The sequence below is a fragment of the Pteropus alecto genome, unplaced genomic scaffold (genome assembly GCF_000325575.1).
Source record: "Pteropus alecto unplaced genomic scaffold, ASM32557v1 scaffold45, whole genome shotgun sequence".
NCBI lineage: Eukaryota > Metazoa > Chordata > Mammalia > Chiroptera > Pteropodidae > Pteropus > Pteropus alecto.
This window is the reverse complement of record NW_006442491.1, coordinates 22,329,767-22,348,106: the sequence shown is the minus strand read 5'-3', so window position 1 is coordinate 22,348,106 and position 18,340 is coordinate 22,329,767. Positions and strand designations below refer to the sequence as shown.

Here is an 18,340-nt window from a genome sequence, read left to right as displayed (position 1 = left end):
GCTCGGCACGTGGCCTGTTGCGCGCGCGGGGCTGAGCTGGTGCGCAAGCGCGCTGGGCGCTCAGTCCGGCTCTGGTCGACCGACCGTGAGGGAGTGCGCGCCCACGTCGGCACGCGCATGCCTGAGCACGGGGGGCTCCGCCCCTCAAGCCATCCCGGCAAACCGGTTCCAGCTGGAACCGGACGCATGCTCTATGCGGGAAGCAGACAGGGAGAGTTCGCTCGTTTTCGGTTCCAACACCTCGCCACTAATGGGGGAGACCGAGGCTCAGAGCAAGCAGTCTAGGGTGGTCTTTTCATCCCTGTACTATCAAATTAGACCTTAGGTACCACTGACTCTATGTCCTATGTGTTTCTAGTCCCCGCAGCTCCATCTTCACTTTGCTGTCCTCATCCGGAGTCCTCCAGGTTGGGTTCGAATCCCGGCTCAGCCTCTAGAGGGCTGTGTGACCTTGGATGCTCATTCAGCCTTCCTGAGTTCATATAACCCTCCTTGGCAAAATAAAACCAGCACAACCACGGTGCCCTGGAGGGCAAGTGCAGTAAGTGCTGCCTAAATCCATAAATCCTTCTAGCCTCATGGCCTTCCCAGTTCCAAGCTTCTTTCCGAGTCACCCCGGTCCAGAGTCGTTTCCTTGCGGTTTCATTCCCTCCAGGCAGCGCCTACAATAAGTCTGCCATCCACAGATACAGCTCCTGTTGCCCAACCGGCCTTGATGGATGGCCTACCCAAATCCCTTTCCTTCTCTGTGTATCTCTTTTTCCAAATGTAAAATGGAGAAAAGAATCAACGAAGAAGATACACTGTTTCTGACATCACTGTTGCGATTTTTATGTAAAGGCATAATAATAACAAGCAACTGAGGGTTATTGGGTTGTTTTGATGCCAGGCACAGTCCTGGATTCTGAAAATATTAGCTTACTACGTTCCACTCACAGTACTATGCTACGCCTGTACTATTCACTTAGTGTTTACCTTTAGATTGATTTACTTCGAAAAATTCAGGAAGCCCCTACACAGGAGCCTGCCTCTTGCTCTGACCCAGCCCCTGCTCCTTCCAAGACACCAGGTGCCCTCCGACTTCATTGCCTTTGTACCACTCCTCTCCCGGTCTGGCAGTACTTCCCCAGCACAGTTGGTTCTCTCACTTCCTCCAAGTCTTGGCTCAAACATCTTTCTCAATGAGTTCTAGCCTAGCTACTCTGTTTATGTTGCAATACCCCTCCCCTCACCCTACCTGCACTCCCAGGCCCCCTTACCCTGAGCTACTTTCCAGTAAACCATATACTTATTTATTTATGCTTATTGTTTTGTTGCTCTCCCAACCCCACCCCCACTCCAGCCCCCGATGTATTCTCCAAGAAGGCAGGGTTTTCTGTTTTGCTCATGGATGTGCCTGGTGCCTAGAGCACAGCCTAAGCCTAGCCCATTGTAGGCGATCAGTAAACATCTGCTCAGTAAAAGGGCTGTCTGATTGCAAGGCTCATGTCCTTAACCACCACACTGTAAGGCCTCCAGGGGGAGATTTAAGCATCTTAGTCTTTCCTCTTTTGGAATGATTTCTCTGCCCCTGAAGTTGGAATGGCTTTTGTTCAAGTGTCTCAATCCTGGGGTTCCTGGCCTGCTCACCAGTTCTCAAACCCAATCACTATTTCTGCCAGAAGGATCAGTGGGTCTGCCTCAAAATGAGATTGAGAAGATTGATAATCCGTGCCCTGAGCATACAGTGGGCACTCAAGCAGCAGCATCCTGGTCCAAGGCCTGGTGGAATCAAGGGAGTAAAGCTGCCTTCTGTCCAGTGGTGAATCACCAGAGATTGTGGAGGGCTAGGCCTGGGAGAGGACTTGAGAAAAAGGGTGACTAGTGGGTTGACTGCTTACTGGAATTTTGTCAGCCTCCCTTCTGAGTCTATGAAGGGGGAGTGAATCAGAGAAGGAACTGGTAGAGTTCTGGGAGAGGGGATGAAGAAGGGAAGAAAGAGCACTCTGTGACTCAGGAGGTGTTTAAGGGTCCCCAAACCCAAGCCTCACGACATAGATGGAGAATCTGAAGCACAGGAAGGGGCTGGGACCCTCCCAAAATGACATAGCAGAGCTAAAACTAGAACTCACAGCCCCTGAGCAAGGGTGTTTTCCAAGCCGGGAACACCCAGCTCACCCTAGAGCCTCAAGCACAGCCACGGAGTGCCCCCAAGTGTGTGTACCTCTCTGTGTGCGTGTGCGTGTGTATGTGTGTATGCATGTGTACACAACCACAGGAAGGGGCTGGGACCCTCCCAAAATGACATAGCAGAGCTAAAACTAGAACTCACAGCCCCTGAGCAAGGGTGTTTTCCAAGCCGGGAACACCCAGCTCACCCTAGAGCCTCAAGCACAGCCACGGAGTGCCCCCAAGTGTGTGTACCTCTCTGTGTGTGTGTGTGTGTGTATGTGTGTATGCATGTGTACACAAGCGCAGGTGCAGACAATGCAGTTGGCAGGAGCAGGGATGCTACCCAGCAGCCTACCACCAACACGCTTGGAGTGATGTCACAGCCTCCTTTGTGATTCAGAGAGAGTGGGAGAGACATAGAAAGGGAGGTTGGGGAGGGGGGAAAGCCAGAAACTGTGAGGGAAGAAAAGGATAGAGGGTGGGGGGAGAAACAGGGCTGAGAGAGACAGACGGAAGGCTAAGATGGTGGGGAGCACGATAGAGGGAGGGGAGGGGAAGCTGGAAGAAAGGGATGGAGAAAGGGAGGAAGGAGAGGAAAATGAGCACTAATGGGAGATGGCCAGAGGAAGAGAAGGGAGGGAGAGGGAGGGAGCGCTTTGTTCTTTCTTCTTTCTCAGAAGCAGAGAGAAAGGAGGCAAGACAGGGAGACTGAGGGGTGATGGCACCCCCTTGATCCCTTCCAGGTAGATCTTTTGGCTGAGGAGGGGCATGTATATGCAGCAAAACTGCTGCTTCCCCCACCATCCCAGCTGGAGCAGATCCAGCCTGCCAGTCACCTGCCAGAGCTTAAAGAGGGGGTGGCTGCTGGCAGCGCTGGCAGCACTGTCAGCTGGGAAGCTGGCCAGATCTGAGTAGGTGGGTAAGCACTCCATGCCCTGCCCATGGCCACTCCAGAGAGGCCCGCCCAGCCCAGGCTCTCACTGCCTCAATAACCGCCCGCGACATCTACCTGCCAGCCTGCATATGTGCCCATATGAGAGTGACAAAGAGCTTTCATACCTCTAAGTAACTTGGGGGCTCAGAACAGCCCTAGGTAGTAGTGGTGGGGGGCAGATTGCTCACTTTTTGGAGATAGATGCTGATGAGAGCAGGCAGCCTTCTGAGCAGGGAGACAGGGAGACAGTGGCTGAGTGAGGATGTGCCTGTATACTGGTGTGTGTCTACACAGAGGGAGGTGACTATGGGCAGGATTGCATATACGGTTGTGCAAGTTTTACACTGATTAAGGATACCACATATGGGGGGGCGGTATGCTGTTCATGACAAAGACATAATTGAATTATATACTGGCAGATGGTAGTAAAAGACATTATTCTAATAAAAATTGTACATTATAACAGTTTTTCAAGAAATGGCAGTTAACTGTCTTGGAGGAGGGAGCACACTTTCCTAACCCAACACAAAGGTACTGTATGGACCAGCTGCAGTTCTGGGCACAGGCTTGAAAATCTGGTGGTTTTGGTTTTCCTCACGAGGTAGGTGAGTTTATGAGCATGAGGGGATCAGAGGGTAGAAGAGAGAGAAGCAAGTTTGTAGAGATCACTGTGGAGACCTGGAGAGAAGGCTGACCAGGGAAGCGTGGGGAGCGTGGTGGTGAAATTTCTTAGTGGCTTCAATCTGTTACAGGCACAATTTCCTCATAGATGTGGAACTGGTATGAGCCTTAAAGGAGGTACACGTATGTGGGTACATATATAAGTGTATATAGACGTGATGTATATATATGAGAATATCCATGTGCATATGTTTTTATGTATGTTTTCATATCTCATAGGTGTAAAGGTGCAAAATTTTATAAGCAGATGCATATGCACACATGTCTGGGTAGGTGTAGGAGGTTTCTACATGGTAATTTCTTGAGCGTTTTGGTTTGGGCTAAAGCCCCAACTGAGAATGATTGAAGGCTGACATCCCTACATTTAAGCCAGATGCTGGATCATCCATGCAGGATGGAGGGTGGGGGGGGGGAAGGCTGTGATTAATTGCATTTTTGGCCTCAATTCCCAGTCATTCCTTGAATTCACACTCTTTGCTGTGTAACTGCAGCTTTTCCTGCAAAAGGTGGAGTGAATTTCCCTGGACCTTGGCCTTGGACTCACTCATGTGAGTTACTTTGACCAACAAAATGTGAGCAGATGTGAACCAGGGTTGAAATGTGCTTGCAAAGTGGGGTTTGCCCTCTTGTACTTCTGCCCCCACCATGAGAAGAGCATGCCCTGGCTAGGGCAGTGACTCTAGGAGCACTCTTTGGTTCCAGGAGGATGTAGGACATGCAGAGCAGAACCAGCCGACTTGAATATTTGTGAATGAGAACAAACATGTATTATTTGTGCCACTGAAATTATGTGCTTGTTTGTTATATGTCTTATTGTGTTAATAGCTGATGGATATAGAAATTGGTACCAAGAGAGGGGTGTGTTAGCAACAAAAATATGCAGCACTGGCTCTGGGATCAAGTGGTGAGCAGTTGGTAAAATGTGATAGAAGGCTTGAAAAAAGGTGACCCATATGATGTAGAGATGAAACACATGGTAAAACTGGCACTCTACGGTAACTTGAAGAGAGCACATGGGTTTAAGTAAGATAGTTTCCAGACAAAATGTTGAAAGCAAAAGCTGACTCCTTTATGTTGCATTCGATAAGGATTTCCAAAAAAGATAACTCATAAAGGAAATAAGGGGTGTCATAGGGCAGAGAGTGTTTAGAGGGAATATGGAGGGCCCAGAACTTGCTGAATTGGAAAATCTGTCAACTCCATCCTCTCTTGCTAATAAATCATTCTCAAATTAAGATACAGATCAAACCAAGAACAAAGATCAAACCAAGGTCATGGCTAGTTAAGATACAGCATGTGGACCAGATCAAATCAAGGGTGTGGTTGTAACATCTTTTATTAATACTCTAAAATAAGTTTCTATCTAGGAGACACTCTCAGCTGCTCAAAAGGGCTTATAGGCCTTGGCCTCACAGGAGGCTAATATACCCAAAGTAGTCATAATTGAGTCTAGAGAGACTGGCATGATTCAAAACTAATTGTGGGTGTGGCTTTCGGTACATGGAGTTAAGAGGAATCAAATACATAGAAAACCCATAAAATGTTTGAGGTAAGTACAGTGGCCAAAAAACTGTGATCACCTTAGGCTAAAAGGACTGAGACCATTCAAGATGTAAAAAGACATCTGGGTCCCTAAGTCTTTTCAGGGATGAAACAGGCTAAGAAAGCTATTCAGTTGCCCAAAGGGCATATTCTTCAGCGCTCTCTTCAAAAGTGGTCAAAAAAGCTATTGAATAGAAAAATAAAGATTTTCAGAGAGGAGAGCTAACAGCTGTAAGAACAATGGATTAGGGAGTCAACCCCCAGGGAGGTTGTGTTTGGACCTAATCAAGGAACATTCCCTATCCTACAATATTTGCCCAGCAGGACTTTAGAATTGCCATTGATCATTAAGTCTCTGAATCCTTCTCCCTCTTTCTAAACAGAAGTGGGAACTGCAGTCATCCTGTCCCTATTTCACCATTATATGCTGGATGTGTGGGGAGTTGGGGGTGGGAGGTAGACAACTTTCTGTTTAGATTTTAGGTCAATCAAGAGGAGTCACAGCCAGATCTGACATAGATCATGAAATGATGTTGTGACTGGATGAGACTTTGGAGGGTCTTGAGGATAAGTATATTTTCTGAATAAATGTGGCCGAGAGTGGACTGTGGATTGAATTACTGACTCTGATTCTTAACTCCCTGTATCCATACCCTTTGCCATATATACAGTTTCTGACGCAAAGGTGGGAAGATATATCTCCATCCCTTGTCTTTGAGCTCAGTCATATGACTTGCATTAACCAATAGAATTTTAGCAGATATTATGCAAGCAGGGGCCTTGATGTACTATGTAGTTAGGCTTGCTCTTTTGTGCTTCTGTCATCACCATGAGAAGAACATGCCCTGGCTAGCCCACTGATCCCAGGAGGACCCATCGGTCCCAGGAGGAAGATGAGAGACTTGTGGAGCAGAGCTGTCTCAGTTGATCCACAAACTTGGAAGCAAAAAAATAAATGTTTACTGTTGTGTTATATCAATTTTGTGCTTGTTTGCACTACTCTAGCAATAGCTGGCCAATACAGGGACCCAGACAGTTCTGAAGCATGCAGCTCATCACCCATCCTCAGCCCATTCATGAGTGACTGGGGTTGGGAGAGACTGGTGAATGAAAGTTTATTTGAAGAAAATTGCTGGATTGCCTGTGTGTGACAGCAGGTCTAGAAGGAAGGCTGTAGCAGACTAGCCCATAATTTCAGAGTGCCACAAGGCAAAGGCCTCATTTCACACAGATTAAATGGGAGCCGAGGAAGAAAGTAGGGCTGGAGTTGTCTGCAGAGAATTCTGCCCAAGATACCTGCCTGGCAGGGCCAGGTCCCTTAGCAAAAAGAAGCTGAATGGGAAAGAGGGGAACATAGTATGGAGCTGAGGGGGAATAAGAAGCAATAGGCTAGACAGAGATTGCCCGTGATGCTAAGAAAGAAGGCACCATGCAGGCCCTGCAGGGTAGGAGAAACTCTAAAAGCACCACCTAGGAGAAGGAACCAACATGTGGCATCTGTCATACAGAAAGTCCTGATGACAGACAATACCCCCAGTAGATACCTTCCCCCCCCCCTCCTGGACCACCAGGTGGTCCTTCCACTGCCAAACAAGGAACAGAAAACACTGACCAGCACACCCAGCCTCAGTCAAGCCCTAGCTGCTGGTGCATGAGATTTGAGGCATACAAGACTGAAGTTTTGAAATGAAACCAGACTGGACTCTTTCACACCTGAAAACGAGACTGTTCCTTAAGGTCTAAAAGTGATTGGAAAAGCTCAGTGATCTGCCCAGATATCACTCAGGGTTTGAAGGCAGTAGTGAAACAAAGTGGTTTCTTGCTCTATCTCCTGAAAACACCAGTTTATTGTCAATAAGCTGGTTTCCTGTGTATAGACTATCCACAGGATTCAGGTTCATTATTACCTTCAATTGTTAGGAAGCTCAAAGTCAAGTCTGTAACAAGTGGTAATAGCTACCACTTGTCAGCTCTTACCTTGTGCAAGGCCCTGCTAAACACTTCCTATGCCCAGTCTAATTTCATCCCCCCCAGTGTCCCTTGAGGTCTGGCTTATGCCTCAATTTGTTTATTGATGAGGAAACTGAGGCTCATGAAGGAGAACCAGCTAGCCATAATAAGCTCAAAGCTCTCTCTACTAGACCGGAAATTGTGCTATGATTTTCCCTGGTCTTGATTTTCTTGATTTTCATGGCTTGTTCTGTGACACAGGGTCCTTTTTGCTCTCCGATCCTACATGAGTTATTTTAAGAGGATCTAGAGCAAGTATCAGGAAGAGTAGTTTGTCCCTGATTGTGAATGTGAGAGAAACCTGCAAACTCACTCCTTTGAGAAGGCTCAATGCAGACCCTATCCACTCCCAGCAGTCTTTGCTTTCCCTGCAGGTTCCCACCTTCCCCACAGATTTGCCTACCCGAATTAATCCAAACAGGTAGGTTGGGCTTCAGTGAGCCCTGCCTACCAGCAGGGGGCTGCTCTGAGCCAGAGTCTGGACAATAAGAGGCAACGAAGTACTATTGCACAAGCTGGAGCCTTCTCCCTCATCCGGGCCACCAGTGCTGGAGTCTGCCGCTGTGACCGCCCCCCCGCCCCCTCATTTGGGCTCCAGTTCGCTAGTTGGTGGAAAGTTCAGCCCCAAGGAGCGGTCAGTCCACCATGGATTCCTCCCCAGCGTTTCTCATTGGCTGCCCGGGCTCCCTCCCCGCCCCCCGCCAAACAAAACAAAAACCCCACTCACTGAGGTACTCACTCGGAAGCGTGCGACTGTTGCTGAGGCTACTGGTGCTGGCCGGTGGGGAGAGGGACTGCAGGGACACACTGTCCTCCTCCTGCGAGCAGCCCGCCTGGATCGCACGCAGGTAGCTGTGGCTGCGGGAGCGGAAGTAGCTCGGCAGCGGCAAGTCAAGTGCCTCCGCCGCTGCCGACTCCGCTTCGCTGCAGGCGGACTCGCAGGCCGCCTCATACTGGTCGCTGAGGTCGGCCTCGCGTACCTGTCCAGGCAAAGGCAGGCATCAGGAGCCAGCTTTACCCATCCTGGAGGGCCGGAAACTTGGGAGTCGTCTCAGCTACAGGGCTGTCGAGTCTATGGGGCCGCAATTCAGCCCCCACCCGCGCCTCACTCAGTATGGGATGAGCGATGGCGCCCTTAAGAAACACACAGCCCCTCTCACCTTTCTGGGCTTCACTTTCCTCATCTCTACAATGGAGGAAAAACAATTACGGATGGTTTCTAGGCTATTAACTAGATTTTTCTTATGTGTCCGCACTGATGGATTGATAGTAGATTTTTAAGTTACATTTGAATTCAGTGAGAAAGAAGGTTCTAATCAATTAGTAATGTCTGCCCTGAATGTTGGAATGATGGGTGGCAGTAGGTATGCTAGAGATTTACTATTTTATAATTTATAGATATTTACCATCTATAAAATGGGGGCTAGTTATAGACCAAATTTTATAGGACTGTTGTCAAGATTTAGATGATTCATGCCATGTGCAGTAAGGGGAAGACTCTTGCCAGGAGTACTCTGTAAGTGGTAGACTCAACATTCCAAATGGATATTTAAGGGAGATTAATCTAGCCCTGGTATACAGAGTGGATGTTGGGGAGGGGGTCTGGGATGAAGGCAGAGGCCAGAAATGAAGCTGATGCAAGAGTCTGGTGAGAGAAGATAAGACTGGAATGAGGGTAGTGGCAGTGAGGATTGATTAAGTGATGCCTGCCATGGGCAGTATAGAGAATGACAACATGTCTGCTATTTGCCATCTCATATCTAGTTCATCCTCATCTAGATGGCTTCTAATATCCCTCCATTCAAGATCCTACAAATCTGCAGCTGGGGGTGTGAACATAGAGGGGCCTCACCATAATACATACACTCTCCAGGGGTTTTTGAAGGGTCTGTCTGACCCACGTCTCAGGCCATGTTGGTAACTGGGGATCACAGAGTATAAGCTGACTCAGCTGGCCAAAGATAGACACTGGGTGGATGTCCTGGGGAGGGCTGGGCTATAGGGAAATTGATTGAGCACCGTGTGGAGGAAAAGATGAGGCTGGGCCGGGGGCCAGCTGTCCTCTTGGCCGGGCTGTGTGACCACGCGCCATCATTATCCTCTGGGTCAGTGTTTCCTTATCTAAATGAAATGAAATGCCTGTGTACTTGTCTGACACTGCATCCATCAGGTAAAATGGCTAGATGGAGCATGACCCAATTTGGAGCATATGTTTGGAAAGGTCTAAATCTGTGCTGTCCAATATGGTAGCAACTAACTATGTGTGGCTATTCAGGTTTAAATTAATTAAAATTAAATACAAAAGTCATTTCCTTAGTCACATTTCACCTGCTCATGCTACCTTATTGGACAGCATGGATTACAAAACATTTCTATCACTGCAGAAAGTTCTCTTGGACTGTGCTGATAAATTAACAGTCTGTGTGGCAGATTCAAATTCACTGGGAGCGGATATTAAAGAGATAGGTGGTTATCCTCCAAAGCTGCAACCTGAAGTATGCTGAGAGGCCCTTGTGACTGCCAAGGGCAATGACATCTTGCTTTGAGATTATACAGTAACAGCACAGCTCTGGAACTAGACTGTCAGGGTCTAGTCACTTAACTTTTCTATGCCCCTGTTTCCCTATCTATAAGATAGTGGCTATAGATCAAATTATATAGGACTTTTGTCAAGATTAAATAATTCATATGATGTGCTTAGAATAGTATTGGGGAGAGTAAGCACCTGTAACCTGTACCTAGTATTACAGGCAGCCCCATGGCTGAGAGCAAAGATTGTAAATGTTGGTTAAGATGCTCCCAAGCTCTGGCAGGGTGGGGGTAGTGGGGAGAGGTCAGCTGGGCAGTGCTGCTGGTATGTGTATCACTGAGGACACGCTGTGTGTGGGGAACTGCCCTGGGGGTTGGTATGCGAACGCATTACAACCTTACCACAAAGCTGTTGAAGTTAGAGGAAATAGAGGTTGCCTGGTCCACTGTGGGCTCCCCAAAGACCTTTTGGAATAATGTGTTCAAGAGGAACTGTGATGTGGGAGTGGAGGACACATAAGGCACCCACATCTGGCATCAGGAAATGTGAGCCCAGTCCTATTTCATTTTGTCCCTGCAGGACACGTGGCTTTAGACAAGTCCTTGGCCACTCCTGGCCACAATAAGGAGTTGAGCTCAGAGCACCTTTCCTGCTCCACTTTCTGGTCTTGGGGCTGGAACCTGGGAGGGAGGAGAGAGCCACTTTCAGGGGTAGGATGAGTATGTGTGGGAGGGGGACACCCTTAGGGCAGCTGGACAGTGTCAGAACTGGCACCGCCTCCATCAACTTTTGTAAACTTGAGAAGTCTCTGCATTCGTTTAAATGCTCCAACATCAATTAAAGTCTTATTGGAGTCCCAAAAAGAAGAATCAGGGGATCTCGGGGCTGGGACATGGAGGTCAATACCACCAGCTTCCAGCCTGTCCATATAAAACAGTCTCCCCAGGCCTGTCCCAGGCTTTGGGGGAGGTGAGGAGGGAGAAAGCCAGAAGACTCTCAGGGAACGCCTTCCCTTAGCCTGGGGTTCTTTCTCACCCCATCCACAGAACCTAGCTTATTATTTTCCATCTTTGAGAAGAAACTGAGGCATAGAGAAGAAGTAAAGTGATAGGGGTACCAACATGAGCCTGGACTCCACCCTCACTGGTGGTGGCTTTCCTGGTGCTGGCTCTGCTTTTACCTGCCCAGGCCGGGAGCTAAAACCACCTAGATGCCAGGCCTAAGACCCAGCCTTGGTCTCTGGGATTGGGGTACAAGAGAATGGCAAACATACTGACCTGCTGCTCATGGCCAAACAACTGGGGGATCAGGGAGGCCTGTCCAAAAATCTGCAGGAAAGAGAGGGGGAGGGTTATGGGGAGACCAAGACTGGGGGCTGGAGTAGGTGGGATATTCAGGCTTGGCTGCAAGAGAACTTGTGGCTGGCTGGTTTAATCTTTTCCTCTTACTGGCTGAGGCCCAGGTGCTAGGAGGTCTCACTTGGCTTCCTCTAGAGATAGGAGGCTCACTCCTTCTGGGGCTGGGTGTTGCTGAGGACTTGTAATTTGCTGTTTACAACTCTTTCTCTTGGTCTGGTCCCTGGGTCCATGGATGCCCTATCTGCTGCCTCTCACCTAGGCGACAGCCCCTCAGGATCTATGGATTAGGGACAGAGCCCTAGAACCTTCTCTTCCTTGGCCACGGCCTATATAGTCCAATGCCTGCTGGGAGGATGGCTTCTTCTGGCAGGAGTTGAAGCCTCAGAGACACAGCTAGAGCTGAGACCTCTCTGAATTTGGGGCCACATATATAGCTCAGATCACTCAAGCTTCTGGGGTGAGGGTTTGGGGGTTCAAAGGACCCTGGGCTAGGACAGAGCTAGAGCTGGGCAGGGAGTAGTGGTACCCAGCCTGGCTGATACCATGTGCCTTTTTGTGTAGCCAAAGGACAAAAGTGTTCCAGGTGCCAGGGCCAGGCAGGGGATGAAGATGAGGATGAGAGAGAAACAGACAGACCCAGAAAGAAACATGGAGATGAGACACTAGAGTTAGAGAAAAATGTGAATGAAGGGAGAGGAAAACAGAGGGAGACAGATGTAGGCAGGGAGACTGGGAGACAAGAGAACGGGTAGGATGGGAGAGATAGGGCGAGAAGCCGTCCATTCGACAAATACCTATGTGCCCTGTGCCATGTGCTAGGGACACTGTGGGGAACAAGACAGCAAGGTCCCAGCCTATAGGAAGCTCCTAGTCTTAAGAGCGAGACAGACAAGCAAATAAGCAAACAAATGTGATTCCAGATAGTAGTAAGTGCTGTCAAGAAAATTAAGCAGGGTAAGGGAACAGAGCCCTGGGGATTCCTTTAGAAAGACTGATAGGGCAGGCCCCTCTGAGGAGGTGACGTTTGAGCCAAGACCCGAAATGAGGGGAAGAGCCAACTGTGCAAAGATTTGAGAAAAGAGTGCTCCTAGGCGAGGAAACAACAAATGCAATGATGTGGGGGCAGGAATAAAGTATGTGATGAGCAGAGGAGGCCGATGTCGTTGGAGCAAGGTGAGCGACGGCAAGTCAAGATCATGTCCCAGAGGGAGGCAGCACCTCACCGGTCTGAATAAGGACTCTGGCTTTCATCTGGGTGAGGTGGGAGCCATGAGAGGGTTTGGAGCCGGGGCGTGGCATGATCTGACTTAAGTCTTTTACAAGCACCCTCCAGCCGCTGAGAACAGATTGGAGGTGACAGGCATGGAGGCCAATACAACTGTTCAGGTGAGAATTGGTGGGGCTTGGATGAGGGTGGCAGGAACAGAGGGTCCCATGGCTGGGGTACTCTACCCGTCTCCCCACACCTGAGTCAGTCTCCTTGGAGGTTGGGAATGAAATGCTGAGGGTGGGGGCCTGGGGAGGGCTTGGCTAGGCCAGGAAGAATGGAGTGGTGAGGTCCCAAAGCCTTCTAGCTCTAAGCAGTCCATTAGCCTGGGCCATGGGGCCGCACGCAGTGGGATACAGGGCCTGTTCCTGCCCAGAGAGAAGGCTGGGTCTGCAGCTGGCTGCCCTCGCTGCCTCGCTGTGTGACTACTGGTAGGTATCTGCCCTCTCTGGGCCTGGTCTCCAAATACACACCATGGGGGGAGCCCTCAGGCCTTGGCTGGTCCTTCCTTTCCAAACTCTAAAGTCCTATGCATGTGGCAGGGGCTGGGGGCCAGGTCTGGGTCTGAGTCTGACAGCCCTGGATCCCTGCCCAGCTTTGCCTCCTCTTAGCTGTGTGACCTCACTTGAGCCTCAGTATCCTCATCTGTGAAGTGGGGATATAAATAATAAGGCTCCTTTTGGGGGTGGCTGTGAGGGTTCAAGGAGCTGGTGGTTGAGAGAATTAAAAGTGTAGCATAGTGTGCTTATTGCTGTTACTGGTCCAGAGGGGAGAAGCAACTTGCTTGAGGTCACACAGCAAGATGACAATGATATCCATAAACGTAGCTACCCTTTTTGCTGAGCACTTTATGTTCATTGTCTCATTAATTTTCACAACCCTTTGAAATAGGAATTATCACTCTCCTGGGGTAAGTCAGAAAAATGAGGCTCAGGATGGGGGTGACTTGTCTTGGGTTCCAATTGTCAGTGACAAGACTGAGACTCAAACCCAGGTCTCCAATTCCCAATCCTCAAGGATCCTGGGTCTACAGCAGAGGTGTGGCCCTACCTTCATGACCATCAGCTTAGGCCATGCAATGTCAGGCCTTGTGACTGCTCTCCAGCCACAAGACAGTCAGTGGGGCAGAGATACACATGGTCAGCTTTGAGAACAAAGACTCGATAGAAACACGGTGCAGACCACTCAACATGGGTTGAGCCTGGATGTCTGTCCTTCTCCAGGGTGGGTGATGGGGCTCTCCCAAGCCCAGTGTCCTTCTGGCTGCCCACCATCCTCACCTGGCTGATGCAGCTGGAGTCGTTGAGACTGTCGCTGATGGGGTTGTAGTCTTCCTCCCAGCTCGGACACTTGGAGGGCAGCAGCATGTCTACAGAATCCAGGCGGTCCAGACTCCTGGTGGGGGTGGGGAACAGACAGGGCTCAGCCTGGGAAACTGAGGCCCAGAGGGGAAAAGACTGGCCAAGGTCATTCAGTGGCAGAGGGAAAAATGGAAGTCACTGTCAATCCAGGTAGTGGTGGTGGTGGGGACAATGAGCAAGGGAGAGCTCTCAGCTTTTGGAGGCTTGAGACTGGAGAGTGTAGGTGGCCCTTGCCTGTCATATCTACTGTAGCCACGAGGTGGCAGCACAAGCTTGCTTTTGACCATTTCAAACCCTAGATGTACCAAGCCAGCTCAATTCTATAGCCCCCTCCCTTGCATGTCTGGGGCAATTCCAGGAGCTAGACAGAGGAGGTGGGTCAAGGCTCATAGCATTGATCTCAGAATGGGGCCGCCCAAAGGGCATCAGTTTCAACACGATGTCCAGGTGGCATCCACCAGGCCCCCAAAGACTCACTGCTTCTCATGGCACCTGCTCTTCAAACTTTCTCATATCTACCTGAACCTCCTCCCACCTCTGCTTTGGGAATAAGGTCCAAGCAGACAACAACTCAGGCTCTTGATACAGATGGGATTGGATTGGAATCCAACTTCCTTGCAGGGTGACCCTGGGCAATTCATCGCCCCTTGTTTAAGTGTCAGTTTCCTCACTTATTAAGTGGGGCTGACACTGTGCCTACCTGCTGGGGTTGTGATGAGGAGGATTAAGTGATGCAGATTAAAATGCACTGGAGCAGCAGAGCCCAGAATACAGCAAGTACTAACAGAGAGCGCCCGTTACTAGTACAACCATTGTTATTGATTTCCCCTCATTCAAGGCCTTTGCCCCGGTCCTGACCATCTCTCCAACTTCAGTGCCCACTGGTCATTCATAGAATTGTAGGATCCCAGGCCTAAAAGGGGCCTTAGAGATCATTCAGCTCAGCCCCCTTACTTAAAGATGGGGAAACTGAAGCTCAAAGAGGGACAGACCTGAGACTAGCCATTGGTGTCCTGAATTTCCACCCGCAGGCCATTCCCTGCCTTCTGTCCCAGCCAATGAGACTCCTGGCTTCCCCCTCCCTGCCTCAGTCCTACTGTCACCTGACCTACCCTCTTTCCTCTGTCTCAGTCCTCCCAAACTATCTCCTCCATAAAGCCTTGATTCATGCCCCTGGTAGTTGGAGAACTAGGCCTAAGCTTGTTTCCTGTTATTCTTCCAGGGTTTTTTTTGGTTTGTTTCTGACTTGCTTTTATTTCTCTTCCTCAGTGGACTTTGAATCTCCTAAACCAAGTTTCACCTGTTTTGTACCCATTTAATAGATTTTTCTGTAACTTGCCTCTCATTCCTTTCTGTTCTAATCCCCAGGGTGACTTCTGCATGTGAAAGCCTCACCTCTCTTAACATTTTAATTAGTGTTTTTTGTGCACATGTTTCATTTGTTCTTATTTTCATTAATTCTTTCAAGTCTTAAGGCTTGAATGGTAGAATTCCAGGCAGGGCGATGGGACAGATGACGGCTATCTATCTTCTTTTGACTTCTGGATCCTCCCTCGATCTTGGAGTTCGTCACAGGTATCAATTACGGGAGCCTGGGCAGGGGGGACTCAGACCTTCCATGGGCAGTGCTGGCACAAGTGATGGGCTTGGTTCTCCTAACCTGAAGGAGAGGGTGCCCAGGGCAGTTGCTCTGTGGGAGTGGAACTCACTTGGGAATGTGGCTCCCATGGGCAGGGTTTACCTGGGCCAGTCACTCTACCCGCGTGGGGCGTTACCAGGTGGTTCGCCAAATGGCAGAGCTCTGCAAAGTCCACTAAAGTGCAAGGGCCAATCTAAGGAGGAAGATCTCAGGAAGGGGGCTAACCTGAAGGTGGGTTCACCTAGGGGGACTGGATTGTGGGAGCGGGTTCACCTGGATCTGAGGCAAAGTTCTTCTGTGGGGTTGGGCTCTCCCGGGGTGACGGAAGGGGAGGAAGGCAACGTTCCCAAGGATGGGGCACACCTGTGAGGGGTTCACCTAGGGGGCAAGGCTTGCCTGTGAGCGGGGCTTGTATGTGAGTTAAGAGGCTTTTCCAGGGTAGAGGTCCTGTGCTCACCTGAAGGGGCGGAGCTCACCTGAAGGGGCGGAGCTCCAATGGACCAGGGTAACTTGAGGGCGGGACTCTTGCGGGGTGGGGAGGGGGCGGGAGACGCGAGGCTCAGTTCAAGGTAGAGCTCACAAGTAGCAGAGGGCTTCTGGTGGGCGGGCTCCTAGGAGGCGGGGCTCAGGTGTGACCAGAGACCTCTTGGGGCGGTACTTAGACATCTGGAGCAGGGATTCCGGGGGCGGGGCTTGCCTGGGGGCGGGACTCTAGGGGGCGGGACTGCGCGCTCACCTGCGGGGGTTGCTCTGCTCCCCCAGCGACTGCTGCGTGGCCCTCAGGTAGCTCTGGCGCCGCGCCGCAGTCTTGGGCGAGGGCTTTGGGCTGCCGCCGGACTCGTCGCTGTCTTCATCGCCCATAGCCTTGATGTAGCTGCCGCTGCGCATGCGCCGGCACGGGATGTGACCCTCCGCCGTAGTGTCCGCCTCGCGCGGGGACAGCAGTGCGGTGCTCCACTCGCCGCCGCCTCCGGGCACCTGAGAATGGGCGGACAGGCTTCAACGAGGGTGGCGCGTAGGGCAGTGCACGTTCCTAGCGCACCGCTGGCCGCCGCAGGCCGCCCAGCCTCGGGCTCATTACCTAGGTCAGACCTCCCGGTCCTGAAGCACTCTCACTCCCCACCTCAGAGAGTTTGGCCTTCTGTGCTGGGTACTGCCATTGAAGCCACCCAGCAGCCAGGCAGAGGCCCGGGCTGGGAAAGATAGCTGGGTTCTGGAGCCGACTCTGCCACAGTTTCACTATGTGGCCTTAAGCAAGCCCCTGTCCCTCTCCAGCCTCAGATTTCTCCATGGATCCCAGGCTGGGTGCCCAGCAAAACGGCCCAGGCCGTGTGATCACAAAGGCCTCTACTGCAGCTACTTTTCTGAGCAGCCACCCTGTTCCCATCACTTCCTCTGCTAACTCAGAGGATGGCTTATGATCCCACTGCATAGATGAGAACAGCAGGCTTGAGGCCCAGATCTGACACCAACAGCCTAGCCCTGGCACATCAGTATGGGGGCAGGGTCCTCCAAGCCAATCACAATTCCTCATCCCACAGGTGGGTAAACTGAGATAGGGAGAGTAGAGTGGCTTTCGGGGGCAGCCACATGGTGAACCAGAAAAGGGGCTCAGTTTTCCCATCTGAACCTCAGGGACACCACCTGTGGAAGAGAGTTGTGATAAGGGTAAATGAAGTCACAGCTGTGAGGGCAGCCCTAGTCCCCAGTGGTTATGGTGGCAGAGGGGACCTCCCCTGCCCTTCCAAGGCCAGGCTGTGCCAGCTGCTCCAGGGCAGCATGCATAGCCTACACCTCTTGTTCACTTAACACACGCTGACATATACACAGCGTGGATGTTCACCTGGCGATGAATGAGTCGGCACATCTCGGCACTTACACGCACCTCAGCCTGAGCAGAGTGAACACGCCTCACCTTGTACACATATCTCAGAGAACAGACATACCTTCCCACACACACCCACCTCGCCAGGAATACATCCCAGCAGCCACTTCATGTGTGCACCCCTCAACGTATATACAATGTGAACACACGGCATGCTCACACATCTCCTCACCTACATGCTAGCCACCACTGCACTGTGGACACATCTCAACACGTCCCCAGCTCACCATGTCCTCGCCTCAATGTATACGGACGGAGTGCCACCCTTACTAGGTCTATAAGTCACCACGGATGCCCAGGTACACACAGTATTCAGTGTATACAACATACCCATTTTTCACCATGTGCAAATGCACACTCCCCAGATCACCATGCCTGCACTGATATCACATTCTTCTTGATGCTTGTCTTGCCAGTGGTCAATGCTCAGCTGAGGGAGAGTCCGTGTCTGGGACTCTCACCCCAAGGGCTCCCCTTAGCCTTCCTATATAACCCACTTCCCCAACTGACTACCCAGCCACTCACTAGAGCCTGTACATTCTACCCCCTAAACCATTTGCTATTCCATCCTCTCTACCTCCACCTGTCCCTTGGGAAAGTGGCCATGTATATCCCTGCTCAAGATCTGTTGTTACCCCAGCCCCTGCCCACCATCTCCTGTCCCACAAGCAAGGAGCACAATCCCAGGGCCTGTAGGGCCACCCTTTCATGATGTTCTGAAGCATTTTCATATGATCAGACCAAACCATACCATTTTGAAAGGAAGTCACGTCATATACCATTCTCACTGATATTTCTAAACTAGGAAGTGGACTGAGAGCCACAAAAGCCTTAACTATATAAAACACCGTCTAGATTTCATTTTCTATTGAAAAAAAGCCTTTTTCCCGTTAGTCTCACTGTCTTTGGAATTTTATATAGAATGACAAGAACTCAGGGCTTTGTCAGACTGATGTTCATCTGGTTCAAATGCATCTAATGT

The 18,340-nt window shown here is 50.4% G+C and overlaps 1 protein-coding gene across 3 annotated transcripts in view; it reads right to left on the bottom strand.

The window, feature by feature from the left end:
- DLGAP4 (DLG associated protein 4) overlaps positions 1 to 18,340 on the bottom strand; it is a 77,483-nt gene that overhangs the window by 57,197 nt on the left and 1,946 nt on the right. For 2 of the 3 annotated variants that reach the window (XM_006921775.1, XM_006921773.1), the window contains exons 2-5: positions 16,210 to 16,451; positions 13,754 to 13,868; positions 11,126 to 11,176; positions 8,058 to 8,298 (exon numbers count right to left, since the gene is read on the bottom strand). In XM_006921775.1, the coding sequence (XP_006921837.1) occupies positions 8,058 to 8,298; positions 11,126 to 11,176; positions 13,754 to 13,868; positions 16,210 to 16,451 (649 nt within the window). The remainder of the gene's footprint in view (positions 1 to 8,057; positions 8,299 to 11,125; positions 11,177 to 13,753; positions 13,869 to 16,209; positions 16,452 to 18,340) is intronic. The other variant, XM_006921774.1, reaches the window with a different exon arrangement.